Raw genomic sequence first — 17129 nt, forward strand, 5'->3', positions numbered from 1 at the left:
TGTTACTTGATTGTGAGTGCATTTGTGTTTTTCCCCTGCAGATGAGGAACATCACAGAAACACTAATGAAGCCTTTAGAAAAATTCAGAAAAGAGCAGCTCGGCTCTGCAAAGGTACAGCAGTTTGCATGCTGATAAACCACACTACTGCAATGTCCTGCTCTGCACAAGTTTATTATGTGTACCTCCTTCATGGCAGCAGTGCACAGATGTTCACCTACCATCCTTGTGGTTGCAGGCTGAGAGGAAGAAGTATGAGAAGGAGACAGAAAAGTATTATAGTTCTCTGGAGAAGCTTTTAAACATGTCATCAAAGAAGAAAGAACCACAGCTCCAAGAGGTAACAGCACACAACCACTTTTCCACACAACCACAATGGGCACATTGTCACACAGTGTCACTTTGTGGATCTTAAGAGCCTAGTGCAACAACATGCATGTAAACTGAAAAATGGGGGTAAACTACTCTTTCATGCTTCTATTGGGTGTGCATTGGGAAAAGTGAACTTTATGGCATTCCATGCTGCCTGCGTGTTCTAAACAGTAGTGCTTGTGTGAAAAAAAAAAAAAACTGGTGACGTCATTTGTTTCTTGTTGGAGTCTCAGATCTTATCAGTAGAACTTTAGCCGCTGGCTCACACTGAAAGCTATGCATTGCTTGGCTTGTGCAGTCACATGCCGATTTTTATAATTTGCCACTAAATCAATTAAATCATTTAAAAAAACTTAGGCAATTCTCATCTGAACAGATTTATTTGTTTCTTTAGGGTGTTAACCCCTTATGAACATAGGAATCACAAAGTTATAGTTGGCAGTTCATAAGATGTTAGCGGACATTGTCTACAGTGGAATCCTTATTAATGTGCCATTTCAACATTTTATCATTATTGGATTACAGCATTTTTGGACATTTCTGCTGTGTGTTCAGTGCATTTAAACATTCACTTTAAATCTTGACATGTACTGGGGACAGGTAATTATACCATTAGAAATATATTTTAAAAATACTTATATTAATATTTATATCCACTTGCTTTTTGTAGCAAACTAGTAGGTAATTTGAGTTCTTCTGAATCGTATGGCTTAAACGTTCTGAGTCTTTTTAATAATAAGTTACTGTGTTTCCTTCCAGGCTGATGGGCAGGTGGAGACCAACAGACAGCACTTCCAGGAGCTCTCTCTGGAGTATGTATGCAAGCTGCAGGAGATACAGGAGCGGAAGAAGTTTGAGTGTGTTGAGCCGGTGAGCAGTGACATCTTCAAAATTTTAACACATATTTCTGAAATATATTAAATTAATAGGAAATATTAATCGGAAGAATTCATGAATACTTCAGTGTGACCTCAATTCAGAACACTCATTGTTGGTGTGTGCTGATACAGGTGTGAAATTTAAAAAAATGGCCACAATTGCCATTCTTTGCCTCCCTTTGCTTAGAAAAAAAAAACAAAAAATTAAGCAGGCTTTTTTGGACAAAAAAATGCCTTCTCTGTGACGTAGAACTGTGGTTCTAAAACCTTTTACAGTAGACCTATTTAACTAGTTTACACTTTTCTATTTTTAATGTGACCACTAATTATACCTTAATAATTATGACTGCCATCCACTATCAATATTACAGTAAAACACACAGCAAGCATTTATTGTACTACATTGAGGATACTAAGAAAAATAACTGCACTGGATTTGAACAATAATCATCCAGTTTACTGCCACAACATTAGAACCAAGATAGTAGAATGTGGTAATTTTCTGAAATGGTTACGCTTTCTTTGTTTACATACCTGTTCATCTATGCTATTTAATCTCTTTTTTATGATGTTTTTTGATTGAAAAATAAAATGTAACTGACAGTAAAAAAAACTCACCTTCTTTCTTTTCTCTATGCAGATGTTGGCCTTCTTTCAGACTGTATTCACATTTTATCACCAGGGATATGAGCTCGCTAAGGACTTTGACCATTACAAAAGGGCCCTTCAGATCAATATACAGAATGTGAGTCCAACCTTTAATCGTGTAATGTAGCAAATGAGCACAAATCTCCAGAAGTATTTGGACCATGAAGGATTTTTGCCTGTGAAGATGGTGGTCATCTTTCTTACTGAACTGTACCCAAAAAGCTCTTTCTTTTTCTGTTCTGAACTCTCTCACTTGAGTGCTCTACCTCACAATTTCAGGTGGTCCTTCGTATTATCTCTAAAATTACACGCACAAATACACAAATTTAGACAAAATGTACAAATTCTTTGGACCAACATTATATTTCACGTTAAGCACTAAATGAGCTTTTAGCTGTGTTTTCATGAGGGAAGGGCAGTGGTCAGGGCTGCAGCAGCTATCTGTTGACCTGCACATCTGAAGTCAACAGCAGCCTGCTGTAGCAGCCTGTTCCATGCACGGAAACCACAATGTTGAAAAACTATTCAGAGTGCGTTCTGGCGCCGACAGGGGTGAGGGCATTGCCTGTTATGGCTGTGTATCAGTGGGTGGAGGCAGTGTAGCTCGGCGGGGCAGCGCTGGGCACTCTGTAGCCTCAACCTGCCATCTGGGGTCCATTAGCAGGCATGGAGGTCATTGTTGTCAGGCCCTTTTCAGAACAGTGGGTAAACCGTATGAGGCAATATCTGCATCGCACTGCTACGCTGATCTGCGGTTTATCAGCGAAGTTAATTAAACATATAAAAAAAATTATATTTAAACCTGTATTGAACATAGGGACATAATAACTCTTTTTTTTTTTTTTTTTTTTTTTCACTTTTTAATGTTTATTACATTGTCTTTGGTGGATCATTTGTTATTGAATTTGTTCGCTTACAGGAAACTCCTTTGACCTTACTTTATGTTGCACTTAATTGTTGTGACTGGTAACTTCCTCTAATCTGTGTGCCTGCATGTGTGTATACATACAGACACGGAGTCGTTTTGAGGCCACACGCTCTGAGGTCTATGAGCTGATGAAGAAGATTAAGGACAGTCCACAGGAATACCGTCAAACCAGCCCCATCACCAGCGAGGGATACCTCTACGTCCAGGAGAAACGTATGCACTCTTGACACTGCACATTGATGTGTTACACATGGTCTGTCAATGTTTTAATCTGTAGATAAATAAATGTTTAAGATTCTCCTGTCCTTTTCTGTGTGACCCTACGTCAGTTAAATTAAATACAATGAAAATATCTCAAAGCTGAATGGCTCTTTAAAAGCCACCAGCACAGTGCTGGTCAGATTTGCACACATCTGTCATCATACCATCTGTATTTATCAATGGAATGTTATTTAGGTAACAGTGAAGCGATTATTGTTGTCCTGAGTGGGCTGGACAGTTTGTTTGTGCAGAACTACAATCATGTATCAATGAGTCAAGGTTTTGGTTGAAAGTTTAGAATTGTGTGTGTGTAAGAATTTTTTGAGGATAATAATACACATAAAATGGGATTAAAATGTGTGTTTGAATATGTGTCTGATAGGACCACCTCCATTTGGCTCTAGCTGGGTGAAACGATACTGCACATTCGTGAAAGAACAGAAAATCCTGCATATGGCCACCTACGACCATAGGTCTGGGGGCAAGATTGTGAGTACATTTTTGTTTGTACACTATTCTGCCAAAATTTCATGAACAACCATTCCATAAAGTGGCAATAATATTTTTGTGTGTTTCTAATGGGTGAACTCAGTCGCCAGAATCAAGAAAATAAAACTGGTTTTAGAATGACCAACATATTATTAAAACCTTCTCAATATCATCTCAAATAATTTTGATAAATAATCTTGAAGCTACAATGGGGTAAGTATTTGGCAGCCACCAATTGTTCAAGTTGTCCCACTTAGAAAGATGAGAGAGGTCTGTAATTTTGATCATAGTTACACTGTAAGAGACAGAATGTAAAATGCAGGAAATCACATTATATTATTTGTAAAGAATTTATTTGTATAATGGTGCAGTACAAAAGTATTTGGTCAATAGCAAAAGTTCACCTCAATATATCTAATGTAACCTTGGTTTGTAATGACAGAGGTCAAACGTTTCCTGTTGGTCTTCACCACGTTTGCACACACTGTAGCTGGTATTTTGGCCCATTCTTCCATGAAGATCATCTCAATAGCTGTGATTGTTGCTGGGCCAGATTCTCTATTGGATTGAGGTCTGGAGACTGCCTAGGCCCCTCCAGAACCTTGTAATGCCTTTTACGTAGCCACTCCTTTGTTGCCAGGGTGGAGTGGATGAATCAACCATGTTTCATCTTCAGTCCTCTCACTGATTGAAGAAGGTTTTTGCCCAAAATGTCACGTTCCCTGTCCCAATTCATCCTTTCCTTAATATGGAGCAGTGATCTTTTGCAGAAAAACAGCTCCAAAGCATAATGTTCTCACCCAAGGCTTCACAGTGGGTATGGTGTTCTTGGGATGCAACTTTGCATTCTTCCCCCTCCAAACACAAGTTCCTTTTTGGTCATCTGACTACAAAACATTCTCCCAGTCCTCCTCTGGATCATTTAGATGATCTCTGGCAAACTTTAGATGGGGCTGGTTTAAGCAGGGGGACCTTTCGAATCCTGCAGGATTTTAATCCATGATGACGTAGATGTACAATCTTGTCCCTGGTGTCCTTAGACAACTTGCACAATTGGTGGCTGCCAAAAACCTTTTTGCCACGTGTTTAATAATGTTTATAGTGAACATAAAAGCAACAAGATCAGGACTAAACAGCTGTGTGGCCTTGGTAGTGATAGTGAGGCTAATCATGTCCAGATTTGCAGGGGAGCATCAGGACTATAAATGCAAAATTATGTCGTTCAAAACTGTGTGCTGAACTGCTTTTTTTCCTGAAGGGGGAGACTGAATCAGTAATGCTGAAGTCCTGTGTCCGTAAAACAACGGATGTGTTGGACCGCAGATTCTGTCTGGATATAGAAACTACAGATCGGTAGGTGCTTCCATCTGCAGTAAAAAATAAAAATAAAAAAGCCTGTAGTCTGTTTCATCTACCTCTCAAAATAATACCATAAACAAAATAATACCTGATTCAGCTCTTCTGAGAGACGTGCTGCCACTCATCCATGAAAAAATGCTCCCCTGCAGGTGCTGGAAAATGATGCCTCAGGTTAATGAGGATCTCACCATCAGATCATCATTTTAGCCCTTTAATTTCAGTGAACATGCTAACACTAAAACAGGAACAGCAAACACTAAGTCCAATACAGCTCTATTTGGATCCTGTTAGGACTTTAGTGCTACATTTACAGATGCTCTCTTTAAATTAAATAGCGGTCAAGTGTTGCGATTAAAAACATATTTCGTTTTCTGTTTGACTGAACTGAAAGTGAATCCGAATACCTGACATGATCCTTATCATAATGAGACCAATTATTTTAATTTGATTTTTTTTTTTTTTTTATTCAGTCCCAGTGGTATGAGAGCACTGTATTCCAAGTTGATCTGTTTGGTGTGAAAACCTTTTCATTTTAACACAACTATACAACACACTCATACACACATTTGGAAAGTCACAGTGTTCACTGCTTTTTCATGCATGACCCAGCATCAGAGCTAACAGAGTCCACATCTTCTTGTGTATTAGGTCCTCACTGTCCCTTAGGCCTGCTCATGATCAAAATCTGATGTGATTTTGTTAGTGTGCTTGTTCCTACACAGTTTCACCTTTATTAAATCAGTCTCCTCAACATCAATAATAAGTACTGCATTATTATTATGTCTACTGGCTGTGTGGAGTAAAACTCTACTTTGTACTGACAGACCCGGGACGGTAGTCACGGTCCAGGCTCTCTCAGAGGATGACCATAAGTTCTGGATGCAAGCTATGGGTGGAAGAGAACCAGTGAGTCCCCTACACATGCAAAGCAGTCAGTATAAGGCTCTTTAAATGTCATGTATGCAAATGCCCTGTGTGCATATTAAATAAATAGGATATTATAGAAATAGATATTATAAAATACAAGGAAATGGCAAGGAACAATGTGTTTTTCTCAAACGACTCAACAGGATTAGTCGTGTTAGAAATCAGATGTTAGATGAAGCCATAGATGGGCAGAAGTTTGTCTGGTTTCATCTCAGAATGGAAAAAAATCTGCTTGGCCTCCTGCCCAATGGACTCTTACAGGAACATTCCTTGGGATTTTTATTTTTTTTTTTTTTTGGGGGGGGGGTTGTTGCCCTCTCTCTACACTATCTAGGGATTCTCCTCTGCGCCTGTGGGTCAGCACAAGGCCATTTGTCAAGGGATCTGTGCGGTCATTTATAGGGTCCTGGGGAGGCCTCTGGTCAAAAGCAAAAACATGTTATTATTTTTTCCTTTTCTGTCTTTCTCTCACAGACTCACTGGTTATATTTTACATCCTGCTTTCACATCACAGATGCGTGTTTATTCTCCATTACTGGCACATCCAGCTTTGAAACGTGGATTTTTATACATTCATGTGTTCCGGGCTATTTGGATGGAAGCCTTGCTGGGGATGAAGTCCGTTGTCCTATGAGGCCAAAACATTTTTGAGACCTTCGCACTCTGAGCAATAATTAGTTGCTTTATATCAAAACTGGTCTTATCAATGTATCTAGAGTGCATAGTAAAATAAACTGCATGCCTATAGGCCATCTGGATCACTCATTAAATCCAAATAGAATGTCAAATTGATCCAGGATTTCTTTTTTTACCTTAATGTGTATTTTCTTTTCTCCCCCAGATACAATATCTTGCTAGAGCACATTCTAAAGAAAGAGGAAGTAAGTGCATCAGCTCTTTCCATCACATTTACTTAACAACTGTTTTAACTCTTGACTGCGGACAAGCTCGGTGGTTTGGCTGCTGATTTGGCAACACTGGAGTTTGCTGAGTCAAGGCCCCCATGAGCATGCAGGGAAATTTCTGTTCATTCTCTGAGAAATTAAATATCCTTTTCTGCACCTAAACAATATTTCATTAAGCATTTGAACCCTTGTTTGGCACAATATCATTTAGATTCTTTTCGCAGCCTTTTGAAGAATGAATTCTGCTGGTTTTCCACTTCCTGAGAGTGGTTCTGACCAGAATGAACCTCCATAGAAATCCAGAACAGGACTTAAATGTTTGGTTTAATGAAACCCTTACTTATGTTGATGGAGAAAGAGAAACAAACTGAAAGCCAAAGTGTCTTTCTTTAGCTGTGTAGTGAATATATTGTTAGCACATAATAAATACTTTATTGTAATAATTTGTCCCAGAAGTGGCATAAAAAAAGAGCACTCATCTCTGTGTCTGCAGTTGATACCCAATTGGATGAAGTTGGCTTCTCCTTTGTGAAGAACTCCATTAACGCCATTGAGAAGAGAGGTAGGACTTGTGTGTCACTGTAAACACACAGCTTAATGCTTCTCTCGCGCTTCTTTTTCACAAGCTGCAGTGCCATAATCTGTCACAGGAGGGCAGAGTAGGCCAGCTGGAAACATTGTGATTAAAGTAATTCTCTGGTTGGGATGCGATTGTTAATTTTTTTGAATGTTTGTTTATTTAAAATGTGATCGTACAATCAGTAGTTACAGGGACAGTCCCCCTAGAGACACTCTGGGTTAAGTGTCTTGCTTAGGGACACAATGGGAGTAAGTGAATTTTGTGATCTTCTGGTTCATATGGGAGTGTGTTACCTATGAGGCTTCTACCACACAAAGTAAGAAAAAAGGTGAACATCATGTCTGTATGTCTTTTTAGGCATCAATGACCAGGGCCTGTTCAGAGTGGTTGGCGTCAGCTCTAAGGTCCAGAAGTTGCTCAGTCTCATGATGGGTAAGAGCCCTTTGTTCATCATGCCGAGAGGGGTTTGTGAGCCTGAATTTGTGTTTACCACATCAGCGCAATGCTTTGTAAATAATTTAAATCTAGACATTGTTCAAAAAGGTTTTACTTCCCCTGCAATTTAACACTAAAGCATAAGGCAGGATGTACTTAATGCCCCTCTGGGTGCTGCTCTCATTGGCATTCAACCACATATCTGACTGGCACAGTGGCTGAAGGTGGCATTGCGTGTCCTGTCCTGTCCTTGGATCAAGCCGCAGTGGACTGGAATCAGGAATGTGGCTTGCTGGAATCTGACTTGAGCAGAGATAGAAGCTACACCTTTCAGTACCAGAATAATTGTGACATACGTATCAGTCTTGTAGTTTTCAGAATCAAAAAGTGCCAGTTTCTACTCATTTCTTCTGAGTTATAGCAGTATAATGCAGGGAATGGATTATGAAATTCTTGGTGTAACCCTGGTCAGCACAGCGAACTTCGCTCTAGTTGCTGTGCTGCAGTCACATCTTTACGTTTGGTGGCGTACTCTGGGCACGATTGCGAGCCTCTGTCCTCAGGCACACCGCTGGCACCCTCTCAGATATGAACTAAACACTGGGCCCTCAGACTGTTTCTTTCTTTCTGCCTGTTTCTGAAAAGTGCTTGCGTGTGGCTCTCTGATCTGACCTGGGTGTGGATTTCTCTCCAGATGAGAAGAGCTCTGAAGTGGACCTGTCAGTGAGTGACGAGTGGGACGTGAAGACCATCACCAGCGCTTTGAAGCTCTACCTGAGGTTAGACACGCATGTGCCAGGCTGTGTGAATGTGTGTCATATCACTTGCTGCTCTCACATTCATGAATGGATTTAAGGTCAGATGAAAAAGAGTTTGACTCTCATGTAGAATGAATACTCCTTCTGAATTATAACTTACCTGTCCTTGACTTTGGACATTGACACGGTTGTACAAAATGTAATGGATCCCTCTTTCCTAGAGTATTTGCTTGGGAAAAAAATACACTGAATTGTAATGACCTTTCATCTCTTTGGCGATTGTTGGCCCAGTTTTTGAAATATGTTAACGTCTGTGAAACAGGCTTTTTGGTGTTTTCCATTCAGAATGATATGTACAGGAGTTTGGTGCACCAGTAGGAGTCTGTATGTTTCAGGGCTTATAAACACTACCAACCAGCTAACGGCAGAGTGAGGGTACCATTCAGGTGTATGTGTGTGTGCGTACACACACCTCTGTATGTCTGTCTGTGTGCGCTTGCCATCTAATTTCACCCAGAGCTCAGCCCCATTAATCAAACTGTCTGGTGTGAGTGTGTGTGAGAAAGTGAGCAATGAAATGGTCTGTTTCTCCCACATCTTCTGCAGGAGTTTGCCTGAACCCCTGATGACCTATGGGTTATATAAAGAGTTCATCATACCTGCAAGTAAGTCTCCCCTCCCACACAAAACTCTTGCAGTGTTAATGCATTCCCACTCACTTAGTTAAGATTACTCACATTCTTCTCAACAGGGTCCTAAAAACCACAGACTACAGTGAAATGTAAAATACAAGAGTTGCACATTATGACAGGTTCTGACAATTCTGCAATTCTGCCGTCAATACTACAACCTCAGATTTTGAAAATTAAGGATGCTATAGAATTTCTTTTCCTCTCCCTGGTCAGTTTCATTTGAATTGTAAATTCACATCCATTCCTATATTTTACGCATTGAAAATGACAAAGAGTACATAATAAAAATGCAACTTAAATAGAAAATGCATTTTGTAAATTGGTATCTATTTGTGTCGTTTGACAGACACCCTTATCCAGAGCGACTTACAACGTGCTTCCATGTTACCATCTGTGAAGTGATTTCTTCTCGATTCACAAGTTTACGTAAACGGTAGTGGAGTGAGCATTAGTACATTCAAGTGGAGAAAGCATGAGTAGTATAGGCAGCTGAAGCTAGGCACCCAGGCTAGCAGTGGTTCTTGCACTGAGTATGAAGATCACGAATGCTGCTTTGTGACTTCAGTTGGATCGTTTCCCTTCCAAGATGAAAGTCACATTTTTCCCCTCTTTGAGCTGATGTTTCCTACACACTCATAAACTAGTTCTCCACACACTCACCTCCCCTGCACTTGTTACTGTGATTGAGTTCATGTGCCATTGGACAGAAATTTGGCCATTTTTATCAGCGGCGTGCAATGCTCTTGTGACAAAAGCGCGGGGAAATGAGATTAGTGGGGAAATATTTATAGCCGGGCCTGGTAGCAGCCATAGGCAACTCTCTTTTGCAGTGCTTGTCACTCCTGTGCTGTTGGATCGTGGTTGTGTGGGTGTCCCACACTGCATTGGCGATGGCTGTCACTGACACTGTGGATAAGTGTCGTCTAACGAGCTATAACATGCCAGCCTGTGTTTGCGCGCGCGCGCGCGCGCGTGTGTGTGTGTGTGTGTAGTGTGTGTGTGTGTGTGTGTCTGTTACCTCTCTTCGGTGTCTTTGGTGAGTGTTGGAGATTAGTCTTAGCGTCTCCTCCTGGGGACGGCACCGAGCCATTTTCATTGCTAGAGCCGTCTGGCCTGTGGGAGCAGAAGTACAGTAGGCATTCCAACCTGTTATCTCAGCTGCGCGATGAACTTCTGTGGCAACAGCTCCTGCGCTCGCTGCCAGGCCACCCACCCATCCCCAGCTGCTATGTCATCAGTGTTTCTCCACCCCCTCTCCAGAGTCGGGCAGCCCTGAGGCCCGCCTGCAGGCCATCCACTGCCTGGTGCACAAACTCCCAGAGAAGAACCGACTGGTGCTGGGCCTCCTCATGAATCATCTGGCCAAGTGAGTGCCTGGAAGTGTTGCACGTCAGTAGTCAGCCAGCACACGAACTTGCCCAGAAGTGTAGTCATCCTCTCATGGCTCTCACTTACTGCAGGGTTTTAAAAAATTAATACTTTCATGGTTTTAATTCATTTGAATGTAATATGTAAAGGTAAATTCTTTCTCACTCACACACACTTAAAAAATGAATCAGAAATTAATGATTGAATTAAACTGTGTTTTTGGCCAGTGGACCATTTGAAATTGCAGTTTCCATTCCCCTGTGAAGTGGCCAATAGCCCTTTTATTTGCTTTATTTGTCCACTGCCATTGCAGGAACGCTAGTTACACGTCTGTTGCATCCACATGTAGGGTTATTCTCCTTCAGCACATCTGCCTCGGGGTTTATTTACATACTACCTAGCATGCCTAGCTATGACTGCTCAGAATCAGGAATAGGACCCAGACAGAGCAAATACAGGTCTTATTGCAATGCAGGGTGCAGTGTTTTATTTTGTTATTTTTCTCTGTTATCACCTTCATAGAGGAAGGCAGAGATGGAACTAGCCTTTACTTTTATCAGTTGTCTGATCATCCCACAAGGTGCTTCACAGAAAGCTAACCACAGGAACAATAACAGGGATTTTCTGCTGCTCTTCTCAGGGCTGCGGTACAAAATAAAACATTTCTAGCATCATCCAGAAGTCGATTTGTATTTTCTTGTGATTTGTGAACGACATTTAAGATCTTGTGTCCGATGTAATTTTCTACCACTTGAATACACAAGAGGGCACTACAGTCTATGGTCACCAAATTCTCTATCTATGAAGAAACTTAAACGTCTTAAATTAATTTTTTTTTGGTTTGATAAAGCATGTTTTGTATCTATTAATTCATTTTCATCCAAACATACAAACATGCAGTGGATTTAATGGATGAAAAGTTTTTAAATATGGATGAAAAGAACATTTTGATGTTTTAGGCCTTTATCTGTTTTTGAGCAATTGAGGCTCAGTTTACTTATTTCTACCTCTTTTCTGGTTTTCTCCCGGTCCATTATGGTACACTCCATTGGTCTCTCCCCCTTCATTTTTCTCACTCACTTCCTCTTTCCCTCACTCTTTCTCTCTCCTACTCATTCTCTCTCGCACTCAAACACAAACACCAGACTTTTCCAAAGGCTACCCACTGTCGCCAGGCAACAGCACACCCACTCAGCGGGCCATCCGTAGGGAAGAAAGGTTAGGCAGAACAGGAAATTCGGCTTCCTCCCGTCTGTCTCTCCCAACTCCCCTTCTCTCCATTTCTACAACCCTCCTCAATCCCTCACTTTCCCCCCAGTGAACCACACCATCCAGATTATGGCTTCCCTCTTCCTTCCAGGGATTACAGCTGCTTCCCAACAGTTCACAGTTGGGCAGCCTCCCCTCCGCCCATCTGATATTACTGGGGATAAGCCATTTCCAAATAATGTTAGCTAACATTACAAGGCTTTACTCAGGCCTGCTGTTTTCGCTCCACTTCTTTATACTAAACAGGAGAAAATTGAAGATAAACACATAATCTCTCGCCCCCTGGCAGTCAGTAAGCATGGCAGCTGCATTTTCATACAAACATAAAGCCTAATTCAGTGGCATTTAGGGCCAAGCACTCAAAAATGAGATTTAGGTTATCAGTCATGAAATACCCCTCCCCGTTCCTCTGTGGTTTTGGCAGGGCTTGGCTCCAGTTGTGGAGAGACGGGGCAAAGGAGTGAGCCAAGCCTTCTCACCGCTATCTCAAACAGGGTAGGAAGCAGAGGTGATTAATTGGTGCAGTCAGAGGCTGGTTTTGTCTTCAGAATCCTCCGCAGTGTTAGCTTGAGGTTGGGAGCGGGTAGATTGGAGTTGTCGTGAAGCTTTTTTTACCCACCTAAAATGCCTGGCTATCACTAAATCACCGCACTGCCTCAGTTTCCGACTCTTCAGGATCCGCCATGTTATTGCTTTATGTAAATCCATTTTTATTTGTAATTTAATGCATTTATTTTTGATCCTGCTGGAATTCTGTTTGGCTTACATTTCTCTTTGCTGTCAGAAATCACGAACCATTGTCTCATGTGGCCAAAAATGTGTCTGGTGTAATTCATCAAAAAGTTTTAAAGGTCAGCGTCGTCGGAATGCCAGTGCCAAAAAGGTGACCACTTAAATCAGCCGTATTTCACGATGATAAAAGATTAAATGTTGCCGTTCCTCCTGTGTCCTCAGGACTAATGCCCATGCCATTGCTCTTGGCAGCAGTCGGAGGTCGTGCCAAAGTCAAGCTAATTTCTCTCTCGATGACCTGTTTCATCTGCACTGTCACATCAGAAACTTTCAGAATTCGGGAGCTTGAGAGCAGGCACAGGTTGAAGTCAGTGGGAAGACAAGGGGAATGGTGGCATTTAAGAACCGTATCAAGGAGCAGGTTCCATGAATCAACCTTTTTCATAATTTTTTAAACCAGGCATCAGCAACCTTCAGAACAATGCTAACTCTACACAACTTAGTTAACATATGCAAATCATTAAACACTAAATATTGCAAACCGCTGTTTTCCCACCCCAAGAGGTGTGAGATTTTGATATGCTATTATAATTTAACAAACTGATTAACAGGGCAAATGCTCATATAAGGCATTTGTGACTCATATTTTGAGCAACAAAAATTTAACACATTGCATTTTAATGTTACAAGATTACAATAACTTTAAAATTTCAAACTACAATAAAAAAAAATGCGTTGCCAACCCCTGACCTAAACAATACGGAATAACAACAATTTTATATTATTATGTATATGACATAGGTTATTGGTTCTTAATTCAATTCAAGGAGTGTCACTGCCAGAATGTCTTACCTAAATGAGGCTGGCTATTATTAATTGGCTAATAATGAAGTGTGGGCTGAAGTGTGGGTTGAAGTTGGAGCATGTCCACAAGGCACCGGAGTGAGAGCCTTTAGCATAGATTCTATGCAAATACTGGAGCTAATATTCTTTAAATTCCAAGATACTACATTTTCGTGCTTTGACTCCTGTGTGAGTGCTTAATAATTGTTTTCCTCTCTCTTGTTCTGCTTAGCGTGGCAGCCAATAGTAAGCAGAATCTGATGACCATGGCTAACTTGGGTGTGGTGTTTGGACCCACGCTCATGCGCTCTGAGGAAGAGACTGTGGCAGCCATTATGGACCTGAAATTTCAGAACATTGTGGTGGAGATCCTCATTGAACAGCATGAGAAGGTGAGGGGAATTACCTGAATACCCTCACTGGTTTGTATGAATCAGTTGCAGAGTTGAATATAACTCACTGGGCATATTTAAAACAACTGTGTGAAATTTATGTATTTTTGTTTATTGTGATGCATAGAGATAGAAATGTCATGTGACTTTTTGGTCACATTAAATATCATGTATTGTGGGGGGTAACTGTAAGTTTTGTAAGTAACATTTACAGGCAGTGGATTTATGTTCTACTGAAGTCTACAGATTCCTTGTGAGCTAATAGTGTCGGAGTACAGAATTTTTTTATTCTGCATGGTGTCCAGTAGGGGGAGCCCTCTCTTTTTGGCCTGATTCAGTCTTTTATACAGTCAGCTTTCTGTTTCAGTTTCTCTTAAATGTAACATTTTGTTTGTGTATATATATATATATATATATATATATATATATTTATTTGTGGCTTGAATTTGGCTGGCAAGCTTGGTTTGATATTATTTATTATGCTTTAACAGTCATTAATCTTTTAATCCTGAAATTAATTCAGAGCTGTAAGAGAGGCACAGAGCGAGATTACCACTTAATCTGATAACCGTTTTTTCTGCCTTTTAAAGGCTTGACACCCCATCTCCAGGGGGCATTTATGTGTGCCTTTATTTTTATTTGTTACCACAAAAGCTTGTGGTTGCTGTCAGACACAGGTAATGGAATTTTTATATTCTGTACATATTTCCAGCAAGACCAAGAACAGAGATTCAGAGTGCTGGTCCTGCAGACTGTCTCTCTCTCTGTGTCAGACAGATATTAGCTCCTCTCAGAGTCTCTCCAGACTGTCGATAGCCCCAGATGCCTGGAGCGGACAGTGCTCAGCATTCAGATCCATCTGTACTGGAGAGAGAAGAAGAGGGCTTGAGAAATATAGGAGAGCTGAAGAGAGAAGAAAAGTCGTGCACATGGAGAAGGAATGTGTGGCATTGGGAGGGATGAGGAAATGAAACAGAGCCTGGAAAGATGCCACTGCATGCAGCGATGGAGGGAGATACTCTGGAGGAAAAAAATGAACATGCGCTGAAAAAAAAAAAAAAATATGTTCGTGTTGTTTGGTCTGCACCAGTCTATGGAGCTGCCCTGCCAGCATGGCTGAGAGCTTGTTAAAGAGCGCTGACCCGTTAGCATGTTTGACTCGCTGCTGTAACTCGGCGCAGCAGGCTCCATGAGGACTGCCAGCTTGGCATCGGCTCCTTTAGCTGACAGTGTTCTGGGTTATCGCTGATTAAAACCGAGCCAGAGTAAAAGGCCCCGGAATCATCCTCCATCATTTGTAAGTTTGTTGACTCAGTGGCCGAGTGTGTGCAAAGTGTGTGTGCCTTCAGCCTGAGCAAGTGAGGCCGTCTGTCAGCAGCTCAGCATAGACGGGAGGGAGGGGGGGGGGGGGGGGGTGCTTGGAACATGATTGGCAGACCGTTCTCACATATTTGCAGTTTATCACTGCTGCATCCCTCCTTTAATATGAGATTACATGCTGTTTTGTAGATTTTCGGAGATGCTCCCAGCTTGCCTTCCTGTGCATCACCATTCTCAGCCCCCACGCGCCAGTCCAAGAAGCTGAGCCGGCAGAGTAGACCCCTCGCTGTTTACAACCCTCAGGTGCTCGATATCCAGACAGGTATTTGCTTAACATTTATGTCTTTTATTTCTTATTCATGTTTGTGAGCCTGCTAGATACCAGTGCCCTGCTAAATTATTGGCATCCTCGGTAAAGATTAGTTTAAAAGGGCAGATAAAAGGTATAAAGGCTTGTGTGAGCTTTTTTCATTACATTTAATGAGAACAAAACAAATGTGAAAACAACATGATTTCTGGAAAGGTTGTGACATTCTTTAAACTTTAATTTTAAGATGAACGCTAAAAGACTTTCAAATTCGATGAGTTAATATTTCATTCACAACAGAACACAGATAACATAAAAATGTTTAAACTGAGAAATTTACATTTGTTTTATAATTTGAGAAAATTAGCTTGTTTTAAGTTTGATGCTTGTTGGAACAACAAAATAGTTGGAATAGGGGCATGTTCTTTTCCAAAACGTTTGAAGATATGTGGGCATCAATGTTAAGAGTTTCTGGAGTTTTTATATTGTAATTTGGTCCCATACTTGCCTGATATAGGTTTCCAGTTTCTGAAGAGTTCATGGTCATCTTAGACATATTTTTATTTATGGATGCACCAAATGTTCTCTGAAGGTAAAAGTCCTGATCTGCATATAGGCCAATTCAGCACCCGGACACTTCTGTGACAGTCACATGTCCAGTCATCGTTGTGTTGCATAAAAAGGGCTTCACAGGCAATGATATTTCTGTAAAATTGCACCTAAAACAACCGTTTATAAACCCACAAATTCTAACAAAAACTCCAAGCACTGATTATCAAGGAATGGGTTGCCATCATTCAGGATTTGGCCCAGAAGTTGATTGACAGCATGCTAGGTCAACAAAAGGGACAACACTGCAAATATTGACTCTTTGCATAAACATGATGCAATTGTCAATAACTTAATGTGCTTGTAATTATACTTCAATTTACCACAGAAACAACTGACAAAAATATCTAAAAAGAATGAAGCAACAAACTTTGTGAAAAACAGTATTTGTGTCATTCTCAGAGAGAAATTGTCAATTTCTTGTCTTTGTCCACAGGAGTTGGCAGTTTCAAGACCATGTTCTAATATGGCCCTCAAGCCTTTGCAATTTGACATTGAGGGACGTTGTTTTTAAAGTATTCAACAATCTTTTTTTTATACACCTCTGATTGATTGGGGTGCCTCTGGCCATTGTTACCTCTGTGGGACTGTCTAAGACATCACTTTTATAGTAAACCATGTTACAGACTCAATAACAATGAACTTAATTAGTTGCTCCATGCTGAATCTTTTAAAACTAGCATTTTCAGCCATTAGATTCCCCCGTGCCAACTGTAACATCTCATTTAATGGATAAAGGTGTAAAATTTCCCAGTTTGAACAATTGTTATGTTATCTGTGTTCTGCTGTGAGTAAAATATTGACAAATGAAACCCTTTAATTTTATTCAAATTGAAGGAACATTCAAACTTTCACAGTTGTATAAAACATTCCACAATTATTGGTGCCCCTCAAAATTCTTACAAAAATGATGACTGGAATGCACAGAACATTTTAAGTGCCAGTCCATGACTAAATATGATGTGCAAAAGCCATATTCCTTTTATCTGTTTTGTTATTCCTTTATGATATTGGAACTGTCATATGACACAAATTGAATGAGAAATGTCTTGACCTTC

General features: G+C 40.6%; 1 protein-coding gene across 3 annotated transcripts in view; it reads left to right on the forward strand.

The window, feature by feature from the left end:
• Positions 1-17129, forward strand: part of arhgap10 (Rho GTPase activating protein 10) — a 52251-nt gene that overhangs the window by 21464 nt on the left and 13658 nt on the right. For 2 of the 3 annotated variants that reach the window (XM_028977494.1, XM_028977496.1), the window contains 16 exons: positions 42-113; positions 238-339; positions 1131-1241; positions 1890-1994; positions 2909-3038; positions 3469-3575; positions 4834-4928; positions 5759-5840; positions 6703-6742; positions 7260-7328; positions 7704-7778; positions 8476-8560; positions 9146-9204; positions 10492-10597; positions 13676-13835; positions 15345-15477. In XM_028977494.1, coding sequence (XP_028833327.1) covers positions 42-113; positions 238-339; positions 1131-1241; positions 1890-1994; positions 2909-3038; positions 3469-3575; positions 4834-4928; positions 5759-5840; positions 6703-6742; positions 7260-7328; positions 7704-7778; positions 8476-8560; positions 9146-9204; positions 10492-10597; positions 13676-13835; positions 15345-15477 — 1531 coding nt within the window. The remainder of the gene's footprint in view (positions 1-41; positions 114-237; positions 340-1130; positions 1242-1889; positions 1995-2908; positions 3039-3468; positions 3576-4833; positions 4929-5758; positions 5841-6702; positions 6743-7259; positions 7329-7703; positions 7779-8475; positions 8561-9145; positions 9205-10491; positions 10598-13675; positions 13836-15344; positions 15478-17129) is intronic. The other variant, XM_028977495.1, reaches the window with a different exon arrangement.

This window comes from Denticeps clupeoides, chromosome 4, assembly GCF_900700375.1.
Source record: "Denticeps clupeoides chromosome 4, fDenClu1.1, whole genome shotgun sequence".
NCBI lineage: Eukaryota > Metazoa > Chordata > Actinopteri > Clupeiformes > Denticipitidae > Denticeps > Denticeps clupeoides.